This window comes from Eurosta solidaginis, chromosome 3 (genome assembly GCF_040869045.1).
Source record: "Eurosta solidaginis isolate ZX-2024a chromosome 3, ASM4086904v1, whole genome shotgun sequence".
Classification (NCBI taxonomy): domain Eukaryota; kingdom Metazoa; phylum Arthropoda; class Insecta; order Diptera; family Tephritidae; genus Eurosta; species Eurosta solidaginis.
In genome coordinates, this window is record NC_090321.1 from 41,814,695 (window position 1) to 41,834,410 (window position 19,716).

At 33.4% G+C, this 19,716-nt stretch overlaps 2 protein-coding genes across 12 annotated transcripts in view; both read left to right on the forward strand.

Annotated features, from left to right (window-relative positions):
- Window positions 1–4,434, forward strand: part of LOC137243614 (ecdysone receptor-like) — a 223,266-nt gene extending 218,832 nt beyond the window's left edge. For both annotated transcript variants that reach the window (XM_067771496.1, XM_067771493.1), the window contains exon 2: window positions 210–4,434. In XM_067771496.1, the coding sequence (XP_067627597.1) occupies window positions 210–259 (50 nt within the window). In that variant the 3' untranslated portion in view covers window positions 260–4,434. The remainder of the gene's footprint in view (window positions 1–209) is intronic.
- Window positions 1–19,716, forward strand: part of LOC137243612 (ecdysone receptor-like) — a 641,164-nt gene that overhangs the window by 538,938 nt on the left and 82,510 nt on the right. The gene's annotated exons all lie outside the window — the stretch shown is intronic.

Here is a 19,716-nt window from a genome sequence, read left to right on the forward strand (position 1 = left end):
CTACAAACTGATATATTTTGGCACGATTTATCGTTATCCCTGGTCAAATTTAGCTTGGGCACAAACCATTTTCGGTTTTGTGTCATCTTCAGCGCCATTTTTCGTTGCTCGCAGCTGCGATATAATTTTTGTTGTTGTTATAAAACATACTAAGCTTTCTTGTCATTTTCTATCATAAATTAATTATATATTTTTTTCTTTTATTGCAGGTATGTTTGAAATAATGCTTTTACAAGTACAACATGGTATGCAGGTTTGAGAGATTCTAAACAGGTATTTTTAAACTTTTAAAACATCTTCCAAGGGCAGACCAAGCTTCGCTAATCTGTGTTCTTAGAAGGTTTTACAAAGTAAAGCCTCGCTGAGCTCTAGTTTCTATATTTAAGAAAGTGTTACGTATACGCACTGCTACCTGTTTTTTTTTTAGGTGGCGCATATATCCCTGCAAAAATCGTTGGATTATATGGTCCACTGGAGTATTTACCATTATACTCCACTGTAATGCAGCAGAGCCCTGCAGAAATCGTCATGTGGTCCACTGGAGTACTTACCATTATACTCCACTGTAATGCAGCAATGGACCAACTCATGTTTCTGCACGAATATATTGTAAGCCGATCATTGCTCGTTTTTAACGATTATAATCACTACACGATGTTTATTGGACTGTGGGTACTCCATGGATTACTCTGACGTAATGCGGAGCTGGAGTATATGGTCCAGTCCTAGGACATCACAATGTTAATTGGACGATATTTTTTGTGTGAATTGTGGTTAATTTTGGAGCACTCGCTTGGTCCATAGCGAGTACTCCATACATGCATGTTCTGTTGTTCTTGACTTAACGGAGATTCGGTGAAATTGATCGAATTGTGGTCAATTCGACCGAGTTCTTTGTCAAGCGAACAAATTAGTTTAGTCATTAGTCATAAGTTAACAAAATTCTGTAAAATTGACAGATTCCTAATCAATCTAACTGATTTTCTTGTTAACACGACTGATCTCACTGGCCATTTCAACAGCGAACAACAGCCAATACATGAGCAAATTTCAAAGAGAATTTTACGCTCACTGCGCTCTCTACTTTGTACTTATGTATGGTGTGTACTATATGTATGCACATATATACGTATGTATATGGCGGCCGCCGTGGTGTGATGGTAGCGTGCTCCGCCTACCACACCGAAGACCCTGGGTTCACACCCCGGGCAAAGCAACATAAAAATTTTAGAAATAAGGGGTTTCAATTAAAAGAAATTTTTCCTAAGCGGGGTCGCCCCTCGGCACTGTTGGGCAAGCACTCCGAGTGTAATTCTGCCATGAAAAGGTCTCAGTGAAAACTCATCTGCCTTGCAAATTCCGCATCATAGGTACTTTCGTACAAAGCTGTCGCAACAACTTTTATTGTTCATTTGACTTCTAAAACGGTCAATTACGAATCAAAGATTTGTGCGCAGTTGATTCAACATCTTGTTGCGATGGATAAAAATTGACAGAAATTTCGGTTGAATTGACCCGTATTTCGGTTGATTTTACCAGTCTTTTTCTTTCAGTGCAGGGATGTTTGCGTGTAATTGGTTGGTTTTTAATAAAACAACGTACTTATTACGTTTTTATACTTGACAACCAAAGTTTGTAACAATTTTTTTCTTATAAAAAAATATAATAAATAAAAAACGCAAAAATTTCATAACCTGTGGGCTCTAGACATGGAAAAATCTATTAAATATCAGCTATACGCCTACATTGTCGTGAAAAAAATGATCATTTATCATGCATATTTAACAAATTTATATGTTCATATGGTACTTTCTAAAAGTACGTATTTGTACATACGTAAATAAACAACAATAACAATACATCTAAGCAAACATGACAAAGTACAGAATAACAAACGACATGCTCCTTGACATACTTTGAATGCAAAAAAAAAAAAAAAAACAAAAAAAAAAATACAACACATTTATCTGTTATTTTGCAATTAACATAAGAGGGCGAAAAAATATATGGGTGAAAAAAATAAAAAATTATTGGTAATGCAAAATAAAATAATCGAAATAATTGAAAAATAAAAGATATGCGCACAAGCGAAACTAATTTTGAAGTAAAGCAATTGAAACACATGTAAAAAACAAATGAGCTAGAAAACCCAAAAAGGCGACACTTGAAAAGTAAATAAGACAATAATGATGTTTTAAGCTTAAAAAATAAAAAATAAATTATTTGCAATTAATAAGTAGGCTTCAAAATGGTGTCAAATATTGAAGAAAGCCACAGTACTTTTGGTTTTGGTGAAATTTCAGATTAACTGAGTGTAGGTGGCGCATAATGAAAACGATTTAGCGCTAGATAGCGCAGAGGAACTACCCTGCAAAAAATGCGATTATCCTAGGATGAACACAGGATGAGTCTCAAAGGAATATGCGAATGATCCCGTTACGCCCCTAAACGGTTAGTGTCGGACGGGTTATCTTCATACCCCGACGACTACTTTCAGATCCTTTTACTACTCTCCTTTATAGTCCCTACGGGTACTGTCCGAAAAGTCCTCTTTGTACCCCTACGGGTACTGCTGAACAGATCCTCTTTCTACCCGTATCTAAAATTTAACGATTTTATAATTTTTTTAACGATTTTATAATTTTTTTAAACCATTTTTTTTCGTATTGGTATTGTAGAAAACTAAAAATTAAACAAATATTTCGAGTATGGTATATATGGTCGTAATACTTTAGCTGCGGTACAGCAGCCCGCATTTTTCTTAAATAAATCGTTTCAATTGCAATAATTTTGTTTTTATTTTACTAAGTGTTGTCTTAAAATTGACTACATAAATTTCGAATTGTCTCATCCCAAATGTACCCAAGGGTACTAGAGAGTTTCAATTATGCACCAATGTATGTAGATCAATCGCATACCTACTTTCTATGCGAACTAATTTCACGATTTTTTGCAGGGTAATTAATCTTAATATCAATTTTTGTTCGAGTTCAATTTGAGAAGCGTTTGCTTCCATTTATAGGTTTTTCGGTAGAAATTAAATTTTTTTGGTTTGCGCTCAAATCAGGCTGCAGTTTATACGTAGTTTTAAGTTAAGTTTAAAATTTAAACCAAATAAGATACATAAGAAGCTAGCAGTAAATTGAGAGGCTTTGAATTTAGTTCAAAAATATTTAAATATTTGCTTGTATCGATGAATGGTTTAAAATAAAGGCTCGTTTTTTACGATGTGTATATTTTTTTAAATAATCTCCAGTTTATTCAGTTAAGTTTAAAATCTAAACCGAATAAGATAAAATAGGCAGTGGTAAATTGAGTGCTTTTAAATGTAGAACAAAAAGGTTCGAAAAATTGCTTAATTCTTCTTTTTTATTTTCGATAATTTAAGACAAAAACGTCGAAGAATTTTGTGACTAAAACTTTGCATCACATTTTCAAAAATGTTTAAAAAAAATTTGAAAAATCGCAAAAAAAACATTTTTTTAAATTATTCAGTGTTTTAACGTTCAGTTAAGTTTAAAATCTAAACCGAATAAGATAAACAAGTAAGGAAGACTAAGTTCGGGTGGAACCGAACATTACATACACAGCAGCCAAATTACAGCTTGCAATGCTTTTAAATTATTATTATATTATTTATTTCAAATAGCTATCTAAGATGAGTGCCTTGGAACTTACATACCAAATTTCATTAAGATAACTCAAAATTTACTCAACTTATCGTGTTTACGGACAGACAGACGGACGGACATGGCTAAATGAATTTCTTCTATATCTATCTCGGCTAGTTTATGCCGCTACAGGGTACCGTTATGCGAACAAAAAAAATATAAAACTTTTTGTAGCCGGCCAATTCCTTTTTCCAAATTAATTAACAAAAATAGGCTTTATTTGACCACTATGTGCTTTAGCGCAAGTCAAAAGACTCCACTAGTACAACCCGACGTTTCGCTAATATTTTTGTTAATTAATTTAAAAAATATATACTCTGTGAGCTCTGCTCAGCTGAATATAAAAAGACAATGTAAATTGAGTGCCTTTCAATATACAGTCGGCCCTCGATTATCCGTGATGGTCGGGACCAGAAGCATTACGGATAATCGATTTTCACGGTTATCGGAATAACAATTTTGATTATAGTTTTTTAATATTTTTATTATTTAACAAGTGAACTCATCATCTAACAAGGGAATTCCCCGTTTTCATGTGTATTATACATACATATGTACATATTCACCTACAGTGACGTGCTATTAACACAAACACAATTTTCGCTGCCATCACGGATAATAGAGGTAATCACGGTTAATCGAAGCAAACAATTTGAAAACACTGCAAAGAAAAAACAATAGACTGATCTTTGGCCATCACGGTTAATCGGGGTTACCGGTTAACCGGATCACGGATAATCGAGGCCCGACTGTAGTACAAAAAGGTTCGAAAGTTGCTTAGTTATTCGTTTTTAATTTTCAAAAACGTTTTCGAAATACTTCGAAAATTCAAAAACTATTTTGGAAAAATTTCGAACTTTTAATTTTTTTAATTTTGACATTTCTACATTTTTTTAAGTATGCAGTCTTATAGCCCAATCAACACGCTTCAAAAAAAAAAATTGTCCAAAACCAACATAAATTTTGAGAGATTTAAAACTCGCATTTTAAGAGATAGGACTAAAAAACTGCATGTTCAAAAAAGTTCAACTCTAAATAGAAAGTGCGTACGACTTTCTTCAATTTTCGAATTTTTTCGAAAACATTTTCGAGTCGTGCACTGTGACAGACTAAAATTTAATGGGTTACAAAAATTCGTACTCAAAAATATTCAAAAAACTAATTAAAAAGTTCGATATTTTCGTAAAACTTTCTACAATTTTTGAATTTTTTCGCAAAAGTTTTTTTATTCGTATGCATAGTTTCAGTTACGTAATTCATACTAGTTTTACTTAAATTTTAGAAATTAAAAAAAAGCAAAAATTTATAGCAAAATTTGATAAAAATTGGCGCTGCTATTTTCGTCGTCACTGCTGTACATCTTTTTCAAACAATAAATTAAAAAAAAAAAGAATTCTCGCAGCATTTTTGTCAATTTCATTTTTGTTTTTCATTTTTTTCGCTATGTTTGCACTGTAAATGACAGTTGTCAATCAAACGTCTGCGCAAATGACCAGTGTTGACAAAAAAATGGAATTTCCCTTGCGAAATATTAAATTGTATATTATGATGTAGTAAATATTTTTTTATTTAATTTATTTTTGTCTTAATTTTTTTAATTTAATTTATTTTTGTTTTAATTTTTTTTTTTTGAAACTTTTTTGTTTTGCCAAAAGCTCTCAATGTCGTCATACGTTAAGTATTTCCAGTAATCTGTTGTGATTTACGATTTCTTTTCATTTCATTCTTTGAACGCCTACAACAGCTGCAATACGCTGACGCCTATATTACATGAATTACATACATACATTTTTCTTAAAATGTCAAAATCTAAATGTGTAATTTTCTTTGTTTGCACAGCTACATATATAAAATGGCAGTAAAAAACTGAAATATATTTTTTTAGATTTTTTAGTCACACATGCAAAATATAGGTAATGAATCACTTTTTTTTTAAGCATAAAAAATTGCATATTTTCGGCTTAAGATATTTTTTACTTTTTTGTTACATTTCGCGTTGGTGGTGGGTTTAAAAATTACATTTTTCTTATGAATTTTGGTTTTCGAGGTGCTATAAATATGATTTTGTATATATGTATATCTTTTGTAAAACCGAAAAATTTTTGTACGATACATTTTTATTGGTTTTATATCATGTATCGATTGTTGAAAGGTATAAGCACTGAAAGAAATGGTGGTAGTAAAATCATCAAATCGGTTCTGTTGTTCTTGACTTAACGGAGATTCGGTGAAATTGATCGAATTATGGTTAATTCGACCGAGTTATTTGTCAAGCGAAAAAATTAGTATAGTCATTTTAACAGAACAGAAATTGTCGCTCTTAAGTTAACAAAATTTTGTAAAATTAACAGATTCCTAATCAATCTAACTGATTTTTCTGTTAACACAACTGATCTTACAGGTCATTTCAACGGCGATCAACTGTCAATACATGAGCAAATTTCAAAGAGAATTTTACGCTCACTGCGCTCTCTACTTTGTACTTATGTATGCACATATTTACGTATGTATATGGCGGCCGCCGTGGTGTGATGGTAGCGTGCTCCGCTTACCACACCGAAGACCCTGGGTTTACACCCCGGACAAAGCAACATAAAAATTAAAAAAAGGGGTTTTCAATTAGAAGAAAATTTTTCTACGCGGGGTCGCCCCTCGGCACTGTTCGGCAAGCACTCCGAGTATATTTCTGCCATGAAAAGATCTCAGTGAAAACTCATCTGCCTTGCAAATGCCACAACATAGGTACTTTCGTCCAAACCTGTCGCAACAACTTTTTTTTGTTCATTTGACTACTAAAACGGTCAATTACGAATCAACGGTTTGGGCGCAGTTGACTCAACATCTTGTTGCGATGGATAAAAATTGACGGAAATTTCGGTTGAATTGACCCGTATTTCGGTTGATTTTACCAGTCTTCTTCTTTCAGGGAGCAAGAATAATGGGAATTGTCTTCCGCAATACATTTTGAATAAGACAAGTATGTTATCTAAAGCACAGACCTCAAAATTAAGTGCAGCCTAGATCATATGCGGGTTGGAGGCTAGATTGGGACGTCTACGGAGCAAGCTCCAAAGGATGCGCCCTTTTTAGGTAGTTCATATGCTTTTTCATTCCCATCTATTCCCATATGCCCTGGGACCCAATATAGATGTATGCTTCTCCCTGTACCGATTCTTTCCAGAGACTGCTTACACTCTAACACACTTTTAGAAGCTGTGCTATGCGAGATTATTGCACTAATTGCTGCTTGGCTGTCAATATAAAAGTTAACACGGTCGCAGTTTAACTATTCTCTTCGAGTGTTTCTAATGCTTTGGTTACGGCTAATACTGGAATGGTAATGGAAAACACTACAGTGATTGGCAGCTTGTAGGTTCTGTTTATTTCCAAATCAGCACAGTATACCGCATACCCTACTCCTTTCACTACTTTGGAGCCATCTGTGTACACATGTATCGCCTCGTCCGCCTTTTGAGCACCCATGCACCAACTACCCACCTCTATTGTGCCTTTAAGATCTCTCTCGAAGCGCAGATAGGGAATCAGGCAGTCTGTACGTCCTGTAATTGATGACGCTATACTACTATGACCGTATGGTCGGCGCTCAAGCTGCCCCGAGGCACTGAGCCTTGTTGCAGTTGTTAACGCTATGTTCTTTGCTACCAGGTCTACAGGTGGAATGTGCAGAATGGCATACAGTGTAGCCGTCGGGGTTGTTTTCAGGGCGCCCGTAATACTAATCATTGATATTCTGCATACCCCCTCTGATTTTTAGAGGTAGGTTGTTTTTGTGTGGCTGTCCACCAAACCAGAACTCCATAATATAGAATAGGGTTTACAATCGCTGTAAAAACCCAGTCGTAAAAGGCGTCTCTAATACTATGGCTCATTCATGAATGGTGTATTGCTGCAAAAGAGTGCAATGTGGACGCGGTGTATCACTTGCGCGACTTTATCACGGTCGTTATTAGTAACTGTACTCACGAAGAGCAAGAAAAGCAGTTGTGATCTGTATATATCATTAGGCGAACACTATTTTTGTTGATACGTTGTAAACATGTTTCCGTCAGTTGAGTGTTAGAAAATTTGTTCTCTGAACGGCGAGTTGAGCCAACTGCCAAATAAAATTATTATCCTTGAATTTTAAGAAAAATTTCTTCTTAAATTATTTTTTACACTTCACTTTAATATTAAGAGAAAATATTTTAATCAAAACCAACACTTTAAAATGTCAAAGCACTTTCAGATAGACGAATAAACACGTTGAGCGATGGTAGCGAAAAAAAGTGTGCTCAGCAATTTGACGTAAGATTTCAACCGTTGAGTGGCTCAAAAATACTCAATGGTGAGTTCAGAACATTATCGCTCAACAATTGCTGAGCACTTGGGTTCGCTGAAAGCGTTGATCAATACTTGTATAGGTCTTAACTCCTGTGCTTGGGTTGGGCTCCTAGTGGCGAATCGCGGAGGCTGTGATTTCATCTTAAACGCGAGGAGAGTTCATTTTTGATTAAGTTGCCAATAAAGCATGCCCAATAGAGCTATGCAGTTTCTTTCCTGCTAGAGTTGACTATAAACCTTTATCTTCTTCGTACCAGTGAACGTGCACTCAAGCATTTAACAGGGAACTTAGAGCCTTCTTTAGGTCGCTGATCTACGTAATTAGATCCGTTGTGTGTTTGACACCGTGAGGTTGAACCATATGTTGGTAGGTACTTGCGTTAAGCATAGAATTTAACATGCATCTATTCTCAAATTTTACATTGAAATAAAGAAGTAAGCCATCTAATATAAAGGTAGTAAAAAAGCTTCGAATTCTTCATTTGCTTAGCACAGCAAAAATATTGTAATTAAATCCCTGTGAAAATTTTGTTTAAAAACAATAAATCACTGCAGGCCAACACAAGAATACGTGAAAACAAAGAAATTAAAAGCCAATCTTTAACAGTGAAAAGGAAAAACAAAATGCCAAGGAATGTGCGCGTGTAAGTAACGAAAAAATTCCAGGAAATCAAATATTTAGTTTTTGTGTTCTTAATTTGTATAATCGATTATTTTTGTTGGCATAGGATTTCATTTCTTAATAATATTGTTATAAAAGTAATTGAAAGTGAGAACTGGAATGAAAAAAAAAGGACAGTAAATAAAAAAATACATAAAAAATAGAAGAAATTACAAATAAAATGAAAAAAAATTATTTATTTCGGCTACCCAAAATTTTTTTGCCTCATCTAAGGTAATTTGATTAAGATATAAAAACCATAAAAAATGTGTATTCCAAAATCAATTCTTCTTGTTCGCTTAATTTAATACCGAAATTCGAACGACATTGAAAACTGCTTAAAAATTCAATAAATTATATTGAAAACAACTGCAAAACTGCCTTTTAGGTACTAAAGCATATCATCAATCATAACTAAATTAAAATGTTACATGGCGTACATATGTATATATGTACATATGTACATTTTTTGATATTCAAGGGCGCGGATTTTTCAGGCACCTACGCTTTTGTTTAGGTTTGGCTTGGCAAGCTTCAATTTTTATAATCTTATTAAACTTTATCTTATTTGACATATTTGAATTAAGTTTTTTTTTTTAATTTTTTGGCGTTTTTTTTTAAATTTACAATTTTAATTTTTTATCAATTTTTTGCTTATAAGTTAGGCCACTGAGCATCAGTTTTTCACTTCCATTAACGATAAATAAAATCAATATCTTAAAGTTACAGTTGTTGTTGTTGTAGCGGTAAAAACACTCCCCGAAGTTTTTGGGGAGTGTTATCGATGTTGATGGCGGTATATAGATCCGATACGTTTCGATAACAAGCACCATTAAGGTACAAGTCCGATCATTTCGAGAACGATTTAATATGACTACATTGAACCGTCTAGGCCATCTCGCACCAACCCCCTAGTTCCATGGAATTTGAGGTAGTCAATGCCGCGGCTGCTAAAGAAACAGGATTCGCCACGGGTAGGTGAGGTTGACAATTGGGTTGGAGAACCTATAAATTGCGGTGACAAACCCTTGTCGTTTTGGTATTTTTGTCGCCTCTTACCCGGCACGAGTATATTCTAAGCCTTCTAACCCGCTGGAGGTTTAAAGTAACATTAAAGTTATAGCAAAAGATTTGAGCATTTAAGAATTAAAATCATTAATTGGCTTAAGCAGATTTAAAAATTTTTTGTACTAAAGAGGAAATTTCTCATTTTGCTACTGCATTATTTTTACTTTTATTCGTTTTTTATACCTTTCATGAACATGAAATGGTATATAAACTTTGGTCCGATGTTTGTAACGTTGAGAAATATAGAAGATAGACTCACCATTAAGTATACCGAATTGATCAGGGCGAGGAAGTGAGTTGATATAGCCATATCCGTCTGCCCGTCCGTCTGTCTGTTTGAACGCAAACTAGTCCCTCAAATTTTGAGATATCTCAATGAAATTTGGCACAAGGATGTATTTTTGTATTACATTAGACATTTGTCGGATCCGGTAGGATCGGACCACTATAACATATATCTCCCATACAACCGATCGTTCAGATAAGACGATTTTGGTCATTCCTGCCGCAATTTAGAAAGTATAACCGTGAAACTCGGTGATATATATTCTAATATATTATAGAAGATATCCTGAAAAAATCACTTTGATCCGAGCTATATATAGTTATATCCTATACAATCGATCGTTCAGATAGAAAGATGTTGGCCATTTCTCCCTTAATTTAGAAAGTATAAACGTGAAACTCCGTGATATATATTTTAATATATCATAGAAGATTTTCTGAAAAAATCACTTTCATCGGAACTATATATAGTATATATACCATACAACCGATCGTTCAGATAGAAAGATTCTTGGCAATTTCTCCCTTAGTTTTCAATATAAAAACGTGAAACTTGGTGATATATATTCTAATACATCAAAGAAGATTTCCTGTAAAAATCATTTCGATCGGAGCTATATATAATATATATCCCATACAACCGATCGTTCAGATAAGGGGGTTTTTTGCCATTTTTTATTTTATATTTATCTTAAAAATCGTTTAGGTAAGTACATCTGTTCACTATATATTTCTTATCTTATACATCCGATTATTTGGAGATTACGAACGGGATAAGATTATTGTTCAGCCCCATTCATGAAAAGGTATGAAGTCTTCCGCACAGCCGAAGACAGTCCCGCCCTTACTTGCTTAAGTTTAAATTTATAATGAACAATAAGTTTAAAAGCTCAAACTTGTTCTAAAACAAAGCTTAGAAAGTTTAAAAATCTGAAATTGGAAACATGTGTATAATCCTAATCTTAGAACAAACCAAAAAAGTTTAAAACATCGAAAAGTAGAAACTTCTAGCCTCTTTAAAAAAAAAACTAAACAAGTTTAAAAACCCCAAAAATAGAAACTTAGAAACAATATTGGGGTTAAATCAAAAACAAACCAGTTTAAGATTACAAGCCGTAGATTGTCTTTCACAGCCTTTTGTACGAAATCGGAAACTTCTAAATTTACTACTGCCTTTTTTAGTTATTATTCGGTTTAAGTTTTAAACTAAAGTAAACAATAATTTAAAAATCACAAATTGTTCTAAAACAAAACCAGAATGTTTAAAAAATCTGACATTAGTAACCGGTAGACACATTTGGTTTTAAAACATAACTAAAAACTCTCCTTCACAACTGTTTGTTGTACTCGGTTAAAAATTTTAAACAAATTTTAAACCCGTTCAACGGGTTGAACAATTTTTCAAACTTTTTTGTCCTAATTTGGAATCCTCACATTTTACTACTAACTACTACTACTAATATTATTCGGTTTAAGTGTTAAGCTTTACTGAACAATAAGTTGAAATTCTCAAAATTGATCTAAAAGAAAACCAAAACGTTTAAAAAATCTAAAAATAGAAACTTGTTGAAATTTCTGATTTTAAAACAAAACCTATAAGTTAAAAAAAAAGAAGAATAGGCACTTATGGTTTTAAAACAAAACAAAAAAAGTGTAAAAAATTGTAAAGTAGAAACTTGAAAACATTTCAGGTTTTAAAACGAAACCATAACGTTTAAACTTACTGCTGAAAATAAAAAATTTCATATGAGAAAAGTGCTGCAAATCATACATTATTTTTCATAAGATTATGTCGTACTGTGTGAAAGGCTATACGTTTTGTTACACAGCAGTGATACCTCGCATTGGTTGGATTGGTTCGACCCAATACCCTGCTGATGTAGTTTTGTTTTCTTTTTTTAATACAACTGTAGACCTTTCTGCTTTCTGTGCTGCACACACATTCAACAGATTCATTCAGATAGGGCCTAATACTTTCAGCCGTCTGGGTTGGATTGGTTCGAAAAAAAAAAAAAAAAAAATTGTAAAAGAAGCTTAAATTTAGAGTGTGGTCTCGGGAAAATTAAATCTTTTTTCTTTCCTCGAAAATGCAATTAAATTTGTATTCTTATTGTAGTTTGGTTAATTGATATCCGATTTTGAAAACTGGTATATCATAGTTTTGATCTTGAAAAGCTCTATTTTTCCTTCTTATGTCCTTTTGAGCTCTGAAGTCGTTTTCATAGTGTTTTGCCTGCTTAACCGTGCTTAGCTCCTTAAAGTATGCTTTACGGTTTACCCAACTATAGAAAACACTATGGAAATCCACAAATTCCCTACTCAACTTCTACTCCTCGTATACATATTGCACGTTTATTTCAAATTTTATAAGTAAAGGTAGCCGACACTTAAAAATATCGTCATAAAAATATCGAATGAAAAACTATTGGTATCGATTGGCAAAATTACCGATTTTTTAGCCCATTGTATTCGTGTTCCTAGATGTTAGTTTTATGCACATACTAATTTTGATGTCTAAAGCTCAATATTCACATCATCCCTAGTATATGTCAAAGCACATATAAAAAAGTTTAGTTGTTTATACATCGAAACTGGATAGACGTTAAAGCGCCTTTATGTAGGCGTTCATGCGCTATATTTCTTTGTGCAAATAGGGCTTTTGAGGGTTGTTAAAGCATATTTGCATATACTCGTATGTTGTACAAATGCACACATATTTGAGTAAAGAGATCAAACGAAAATTTCAATGCATTTCAGGGCATAGAAAAAACCATTAAACAAAACTAAAAGAAAATTGGAAAAAAGAAAATCAATTAAAAATAGACAAATATCACGAAATCGACAAAAGGAGGCACTATAAAAAAATGTATGGTCTAAGGTGTATAATTAATGCAGTTGAGACAGATTTTTTTTTAATGCAGTTATTTTTGTCCTACGCGTTTCTGTTCTGTTTTATTTCTTCTTCAGGGAGTCTGAGTAAGGCCTTCCTTATCAGTGTTACTCTGCAAAAATTATTTCAGCATCCCATGCTGAGTTGTATATATAAAACCTCAATAATTTATATTGCATTTTGTAAGATTTTTTACAAGCAATATTAATATTAAATGTCTAGGCAAAGAAAAAATAACTAAGCATAAATCTTTATATATAAAAATCACGTGTCGCTATATTTGTCCGCGATGGACTCCTTAGCTACTGAACCGATTTTGAATTTGTTTTGCACCCCGTGTGTAATTTGATCTAACTTGAAATATAGAATAGGTTATATCTCAGTTTATATTCGCAATATTATTTTATTGCAATTTTTTTTAAATGTTTATACGTAATAATAAAATGTTACGTATACGCAGCGGCACTCATATTTTCAGGTGGTGCGGATATACTTCCGTGTAATTGCTTGGTGTTTAATTAAACAACCTGCTTATCAATAAAAAATATAGCGATATCAGGTATAGGGGGCCCGCGATTTAAAGGTACTATGACATTTTTTTTAATACAGGAGAGTCTTTAGTTGTTCCATGTGCAATTTTTAAGCCGAATTTCAAAAGCAATGAATATCTGCATTTCGTTTTAATATTATAGTGAAGTGTGAAAAATTAAAATCTATATATATAAAAGGAAAGGCTAAAATGTGTGTTAGTTGGTCGCCGGTGTTTGAAGAGATGCGTCAGTCGATTTTGTTCAAACGTGGACCAGGGTACCCCTAGAATGTGTTTATACAATATGGATATCAAATGAAAGCTGTTGCTGAGAGCTCTAAAGTAATTTTCATTTTGATATTCGATTTAGTCGCATCAACCTGGCAAAACTGATAAATATGCATGCGAAGCCGAAATAGAGACATGAATTAATAATACCCACATACCTATTTACATACGTCCTATTTGATTTGCCTGAAATTTGATATATAAATTTGCCTATATTAGTGTTTACGATCCTTTTTTCCGACCAGAGACGGACTGGGACTGGGACTGGGATTAGGACTAGGACTGGGACTGAGATTGGAACAAAAGATAAAGACTGAGAGAGAGAGATAGAATGAGGCGAAGATGGAGACAGATGAAGCGAAAAAGACGGAGGGAGGAGTGAATAAAAGGATTAGGAAAAAGTGAAGAGGGGGAGTGCAGAGTTAGAAGGAAAACGCTTTTTAAAATGTATGCAGGTAGGCCAAATTCAGGGTAGAACAACGTCTGCCGGATCTGCTAGTTTACAATAAAGAAATGTTTCATTTTATGTGCCCTATCTTAGCTCTCTTTCATAAACATTACAATCAAGACTATACGCATGTGCTTATTGGTGCTGGCTTGTTTTCATTGTACTTCTATTGCAAAAATTGCAATTTTATATTTGCACCATCTTTTTTACATACATTTTAATATACGCCTAGTTCATGCAGCTCTGTTCATTATTTAAGCCCTGCAAATAAACCGTACCACAGTCAACCATTGCCAAGTTGAACATTTTTCCTGCCTTCATGCAATCGCACACTCACTCTTAACATGACTGCAAAATAAAAATAAAATAAAAGTTTTTGCAAAACTTCTGCATAGTGCGCCTGTCAAGCTGAGAGCCCCCCATTAATTCGCATACATATAAATTTATATATGTAAATAGTGAGTGTACTGTATTCAGAGCATTGCATTTAATGAGATGTAAGCAGCAGTACTAAAGCAATGGCACGAACTCGAACTTCATATTGCGTGCATGTGCTTTGCTGAGTGTTATAAGTAAATATGTGCTAAGGAAGCCGATAGGAAAATTTTGGTGAAACTCCTAGGGTTTCATTGAAATTAGTACGCAGCATGCAATAAAATATAAACTAAGTATTTGTGAGCGCCTGTGAAGAAGAGCAATACACCTGCCTTTCTCTTTTTTACCATCCCTCCACGTTATTATATATTTTTCTTTTGCTGTTGGATTCTCTCTGTCTCCAGTTATTCCCCTTTTACAGGTGTTAAACTCTATTTGAACCTTCTTTGATCGGCCCTTAAGTTTGCCTTTCGGGTATAACTTGATATCGATTTTGGGAGTTGGTTGATTGCTGTGCTGCCCGAATGCTAAAGACCCGACCTCAAGTAGCCTAATGGAAGTTATTTTTATGCACTTTCTCTTGGAACTAATTGCGTTGTGTATGTGAAAAGTAATGGCGTCGGTAAAACTAAAATATAATTAGATTTTGCCTTTTTGGAATAATTTTCAGGATGCCTGTACGTCATAGAACCCAAGGCGCGAGCACGAGCTTACTTTATCATTTGGGGAAGGAATGTCAACGCAATGTCGGAAACGGGTATGTTAAATGACTAACACAGGCATTTTCTATGGGCATAGGTAGTCAGTTGGCAGGAACGAAGTTTGTTGTATACGCCGACGACTTATTAGTTATGTATGGTCAAGACTGAATTCCCGCAAACGACCATTGAGCTATTGGAAAGAGCACTTTGCGATACTTTGCGGTGAGCAGAACAAAATGGATATGAAGCGATAATCCCAAAGTGAAACTAGCCGTATACAGAAAAAATAACAGCAAAGCCCTCCGACAATCCGTTTTCCTGAATCGGTTAGTATCTTCCATGCGGAAGTTGTGAGTGTAAAGAGGGCATATACTTTCTTGTCAGAGGATTCTGTGAGATCGTGCGAGGTATGCATTTTCTCAGACAGCCAAGCAGCAGATAACTTCGCAAGCAGAATGCCTATATTGTTTTCTGATCACAGGAAAATTGAGGTCAACGACAAGGTAAACGAACTTGTAAAGGTAGGCGCACTGCTGGAGACGGTCAAAATGCATTATTAAGTCAAAAGTAACAACAAAGCATTTTCCAGGAGATAGCGCACTCCAGTTGGTACTCCTTGGACGAATGCAAGATAACCAAGAAAATTTACACGACTCACAATAGTAGGGGAACAGAGATTAGCACGTCAAAAACAGGAGACACTGGCTGCTTGACTGCATTCTGTGAGAATGGCGATTCATTTTAACAACATATGTAGGAGCTGCTACGAGCATGACAGCAAATAAATATTCACACACTACCTGCGTGAATGTCCAGCTCTAGCTCAGTCTAGTTTCAGACTGTGGCTAGTTATGTACTGCGGGAGCTTCAGAAAATGTCTTAATGCTCTGTAAAAGATATGGGCAGGCTTATTGACCGAACTGCAGGGTTTGAACGGAACACCAAAGTGTTAGAGACTATAACGACCCATCAGGCTTATTTATGCCATCCACTTAGCATTTAACAAAGCGTGAATACCTTTTTGGGGCCTTTGTGTTGGTTGCCTCTGTATACATTCTAATCATCCTCAAATCAGCTCGGTATAGGTTTGCTGGACCAATTCCACAAAATCCCGAGCTCCCCTAGAAAGCATCAATCATTCCAACGATAGCCCGTTGTATGTACCGAAATGACTTCGGATGAAACCTGGCCAACAGTGGAACCTGTTCGGCAAATGACATGAAAAAAAAAATATATATATATAAAACCTTAATCAAAAAATGTTTCCAACAGGGTCTCTTTGCACTCCAGCACGCGTGCTAAAACTCGTATGCAAATGTATGTAAGTTTGATGATGCAAATGTAGTGCTTACTTGGGATAATGTAAAAAGCTATTACAAACACACCATCCTACTTAGAAGTAGAATGGGTTGTAACAGGGTTGCAACTCAATGGTGGCCTACCCCACTATAAATGTTTGTGACGTTGGTTCTGTTAATTTTTGTGTTTTGTTTTATAGAAGCTTTTTGCTGTAGGAGAATATTTTAATTACTTACGTATGATGTTGTTGCAAAAATCAGGGTTGCATGCTTGTGGACGCACACAAAAATATGCATTAATGCATGAACTCACAAACACATGCACAAGAAAACGTGATTTATTTTATTAAAAAATATGTAAACGAAAATTTTAAGTCATATCAAAATAAATGTAAAAAGGAAAAAAAATACTGAATATAAGTAAAATAAAAAAACTAACATCGCAAAATGTAACGCTGCATAAGTTGAAGTAACTTTTGTTTCGTTTTATTGTTATATTTGTGTGTGTATGTTTGCGTTGTTGAGTAACCAGGACTTTCGCAACCCTTTGGGCTTTAAATTATGCCTTCCGGTCGAATGTGAGAATTTAATTTAATTTTGTTTGGTATTTTCTATTTGCTTGTTTTTTGTATTGTATGTAATTTTATTTTAGTAGGTGTGGCAGTTCACAAGATTGTATGGTAATGAAAGTATAATTTGTTTGAGTATAAAGCATTAAGTTTAAGTTTTAACTAGAGAAATGTACACATTGACCTTTGGAACACTAAACGTGATGAGTGAATATTTTTAATTTCAAAGTTTTCGATTTTTTATACTTGTGACTTTATTTATTTTTTACGGGATTTTAATTGGAAATAACGGATTTTTTGTAATAATTTTTTGATAATTTTGATCCGCTTGGCGCCCTTACATGTAGAAGGATAAAATAAAAGCTTTGGTTTTTAAATAAAAAAAATAAATGTAAGGCGCGATAACCTCCGAAGAGAGGCCGGCTTTGGTTTTTATTTTTACGTATTTTGCCCTTTTTAAATAAATCAAAATTAGTCACTAGCTTGAATTATATTCACGCTGTATGGGTAATTTATTTGATCAATCATTTGTAAAAATTATTCGATTAGTCTAGACTATTCAGTGGTGTAATAATCAGTTCAAGATTTTCGAAAAGGATTATTACTTCAAATGATGATCATTTAAATCAATTAACATATTTAAAGCAGTTATTCCATTCATATTTAGCGAATACCAAGCAAAAGTGATTAGCTTGATTAATAAGTCGAACACTTTCAATCAAGATATTACTCCTTTTCTTCAACTAATCGATTAGTGAACATTTGATTGTTCTGCATAACATTTTTTGGATGTTTGCAATCTTAATCAGTCTATTCAATTAGTTGCATTTCACGCAGTCTTAAGATTATATTTAGTCGATTAATTAGCAATCGTGATCAGCTAAATCATAGAATTATTCGATTGGTCTCTTGGTATTTGAAGAATAGATAAGAATGCGATTAGCCGAGTGTTAAGAACGCTTAGTAGTCGGTTAGGATTAATTAATTTATCAACATCAAAACTTTTTAACAATAGCAAACTAAAATCAGTCGAATTAGTTAGCTTGAGTTCAAGGTACCTTTAAATTATGGTCCATCTAACAACTGATAATAGTAATTAAGTAAGGTATGCAATTAGTTAGTATTTAGTAATTGTCCTATAATTAATTAGTTGAGAATTGACGAATATTACCAAGAGTTTGAATAGCTAGTTCATTAGACTCCAACGTGTAATAAACAAGACTTACTCTATTCTCTTTTAGTCGATTAGTGTATATTTAATTAGTCATCAAAATTTGTTAATTGAAGGCATATGTAAATCAGTCAAATTAATTTCACAGTTTTCAAACAGTCAAAACAAGCGAATAATTCTTAGTTTTTATTAGCTAAAATATAAAATTTGTCGATTAATATTGTAGTATTTTCAGATGCATACGATTAGTCGGGGCTTCACAGTTTAAATAGTTCGCTCATTCATTATCAATTTTAACGAATAGTCAACCGCTAGCAACTGTTTTCTCCGTTGAGTCAATTAGTGTACTTAGTCTGATTAAAATGTTTAATTTATCATATAGAAAATCATAGCAATAAATGATGAAAATTTAGAATAGAAAGTATTCGGACTAACTTGGAGACTAATCTCATTATCTAAGTGCAAAAAAGTTATAAAGGGATGGAAATCGATTAATACAATAATAAAAACGTAAGTAGTTAGTAGGTTTATTCAATTGATTAATTTAAATCACTTTGTATAGTTAAAGACTTGCTGAAAAAAGAATAATGAGTTAAATTTACTAACTAAATCACGTAATGATAAATATCGATTAAGTAATCAAAGTTTAGCTAGTTTGTATATTAAAAAGACCAATTAAATAAAATCGATAAATAGAAAAATAATTTTATTTTTAAAAAAATTTTGCAAATCAGTTGTAGGTATTCTAAAAAGCGAACGAAAATCACTGAATAACATGATTTAGCGAGGGTAGTTTTTTCACGTAATTATTGACAGAATTCAGTGAATATTTTATTGAAATTGAAATCGCCAACAAAAAATAAATGAAATTGAATTAAGAAAAAAATTATTCTAAAATTTGCTAATTTTTTCCTTATATGAATTACGGTTAATGGGAAATCATAGTTAAACGAGTAATCACAACTAAATATGTTCTAAAACAATTTATCTGGAAAAAAAATAATTCTGACTAATCTGCAGTAAAGTAAGTCGAGAATTAAATGCATTTAGACAGTACAACTCATGGCCAATAAGACATGTGCTTTGAGTAAATAAACAATTTACTTTCTTAGTTAAAATCGCTTAAAGTATCAAAACTCACAGTTAAGTAACCTAGCCAAGAATTCGGAAACTAAATTTTTAAACAAACTTCATCAATTTTGGTATTATTTCAGTTACATAAGTTATGATGAATCGAATAACACAACCAATCGTCGATTATTCACAACTAAATTTGCCCTAAACCAGTTTAACGGGCAAACAATTTTTCCGACTAATTTGAAGTAAAATTAATCGTGGCCATTGTAAATGACATAAGAATAAGTATTCAAATATGTGAATTAATCTTTGCTAAGTGTCGCAACCTATGATATTTTTCTTCA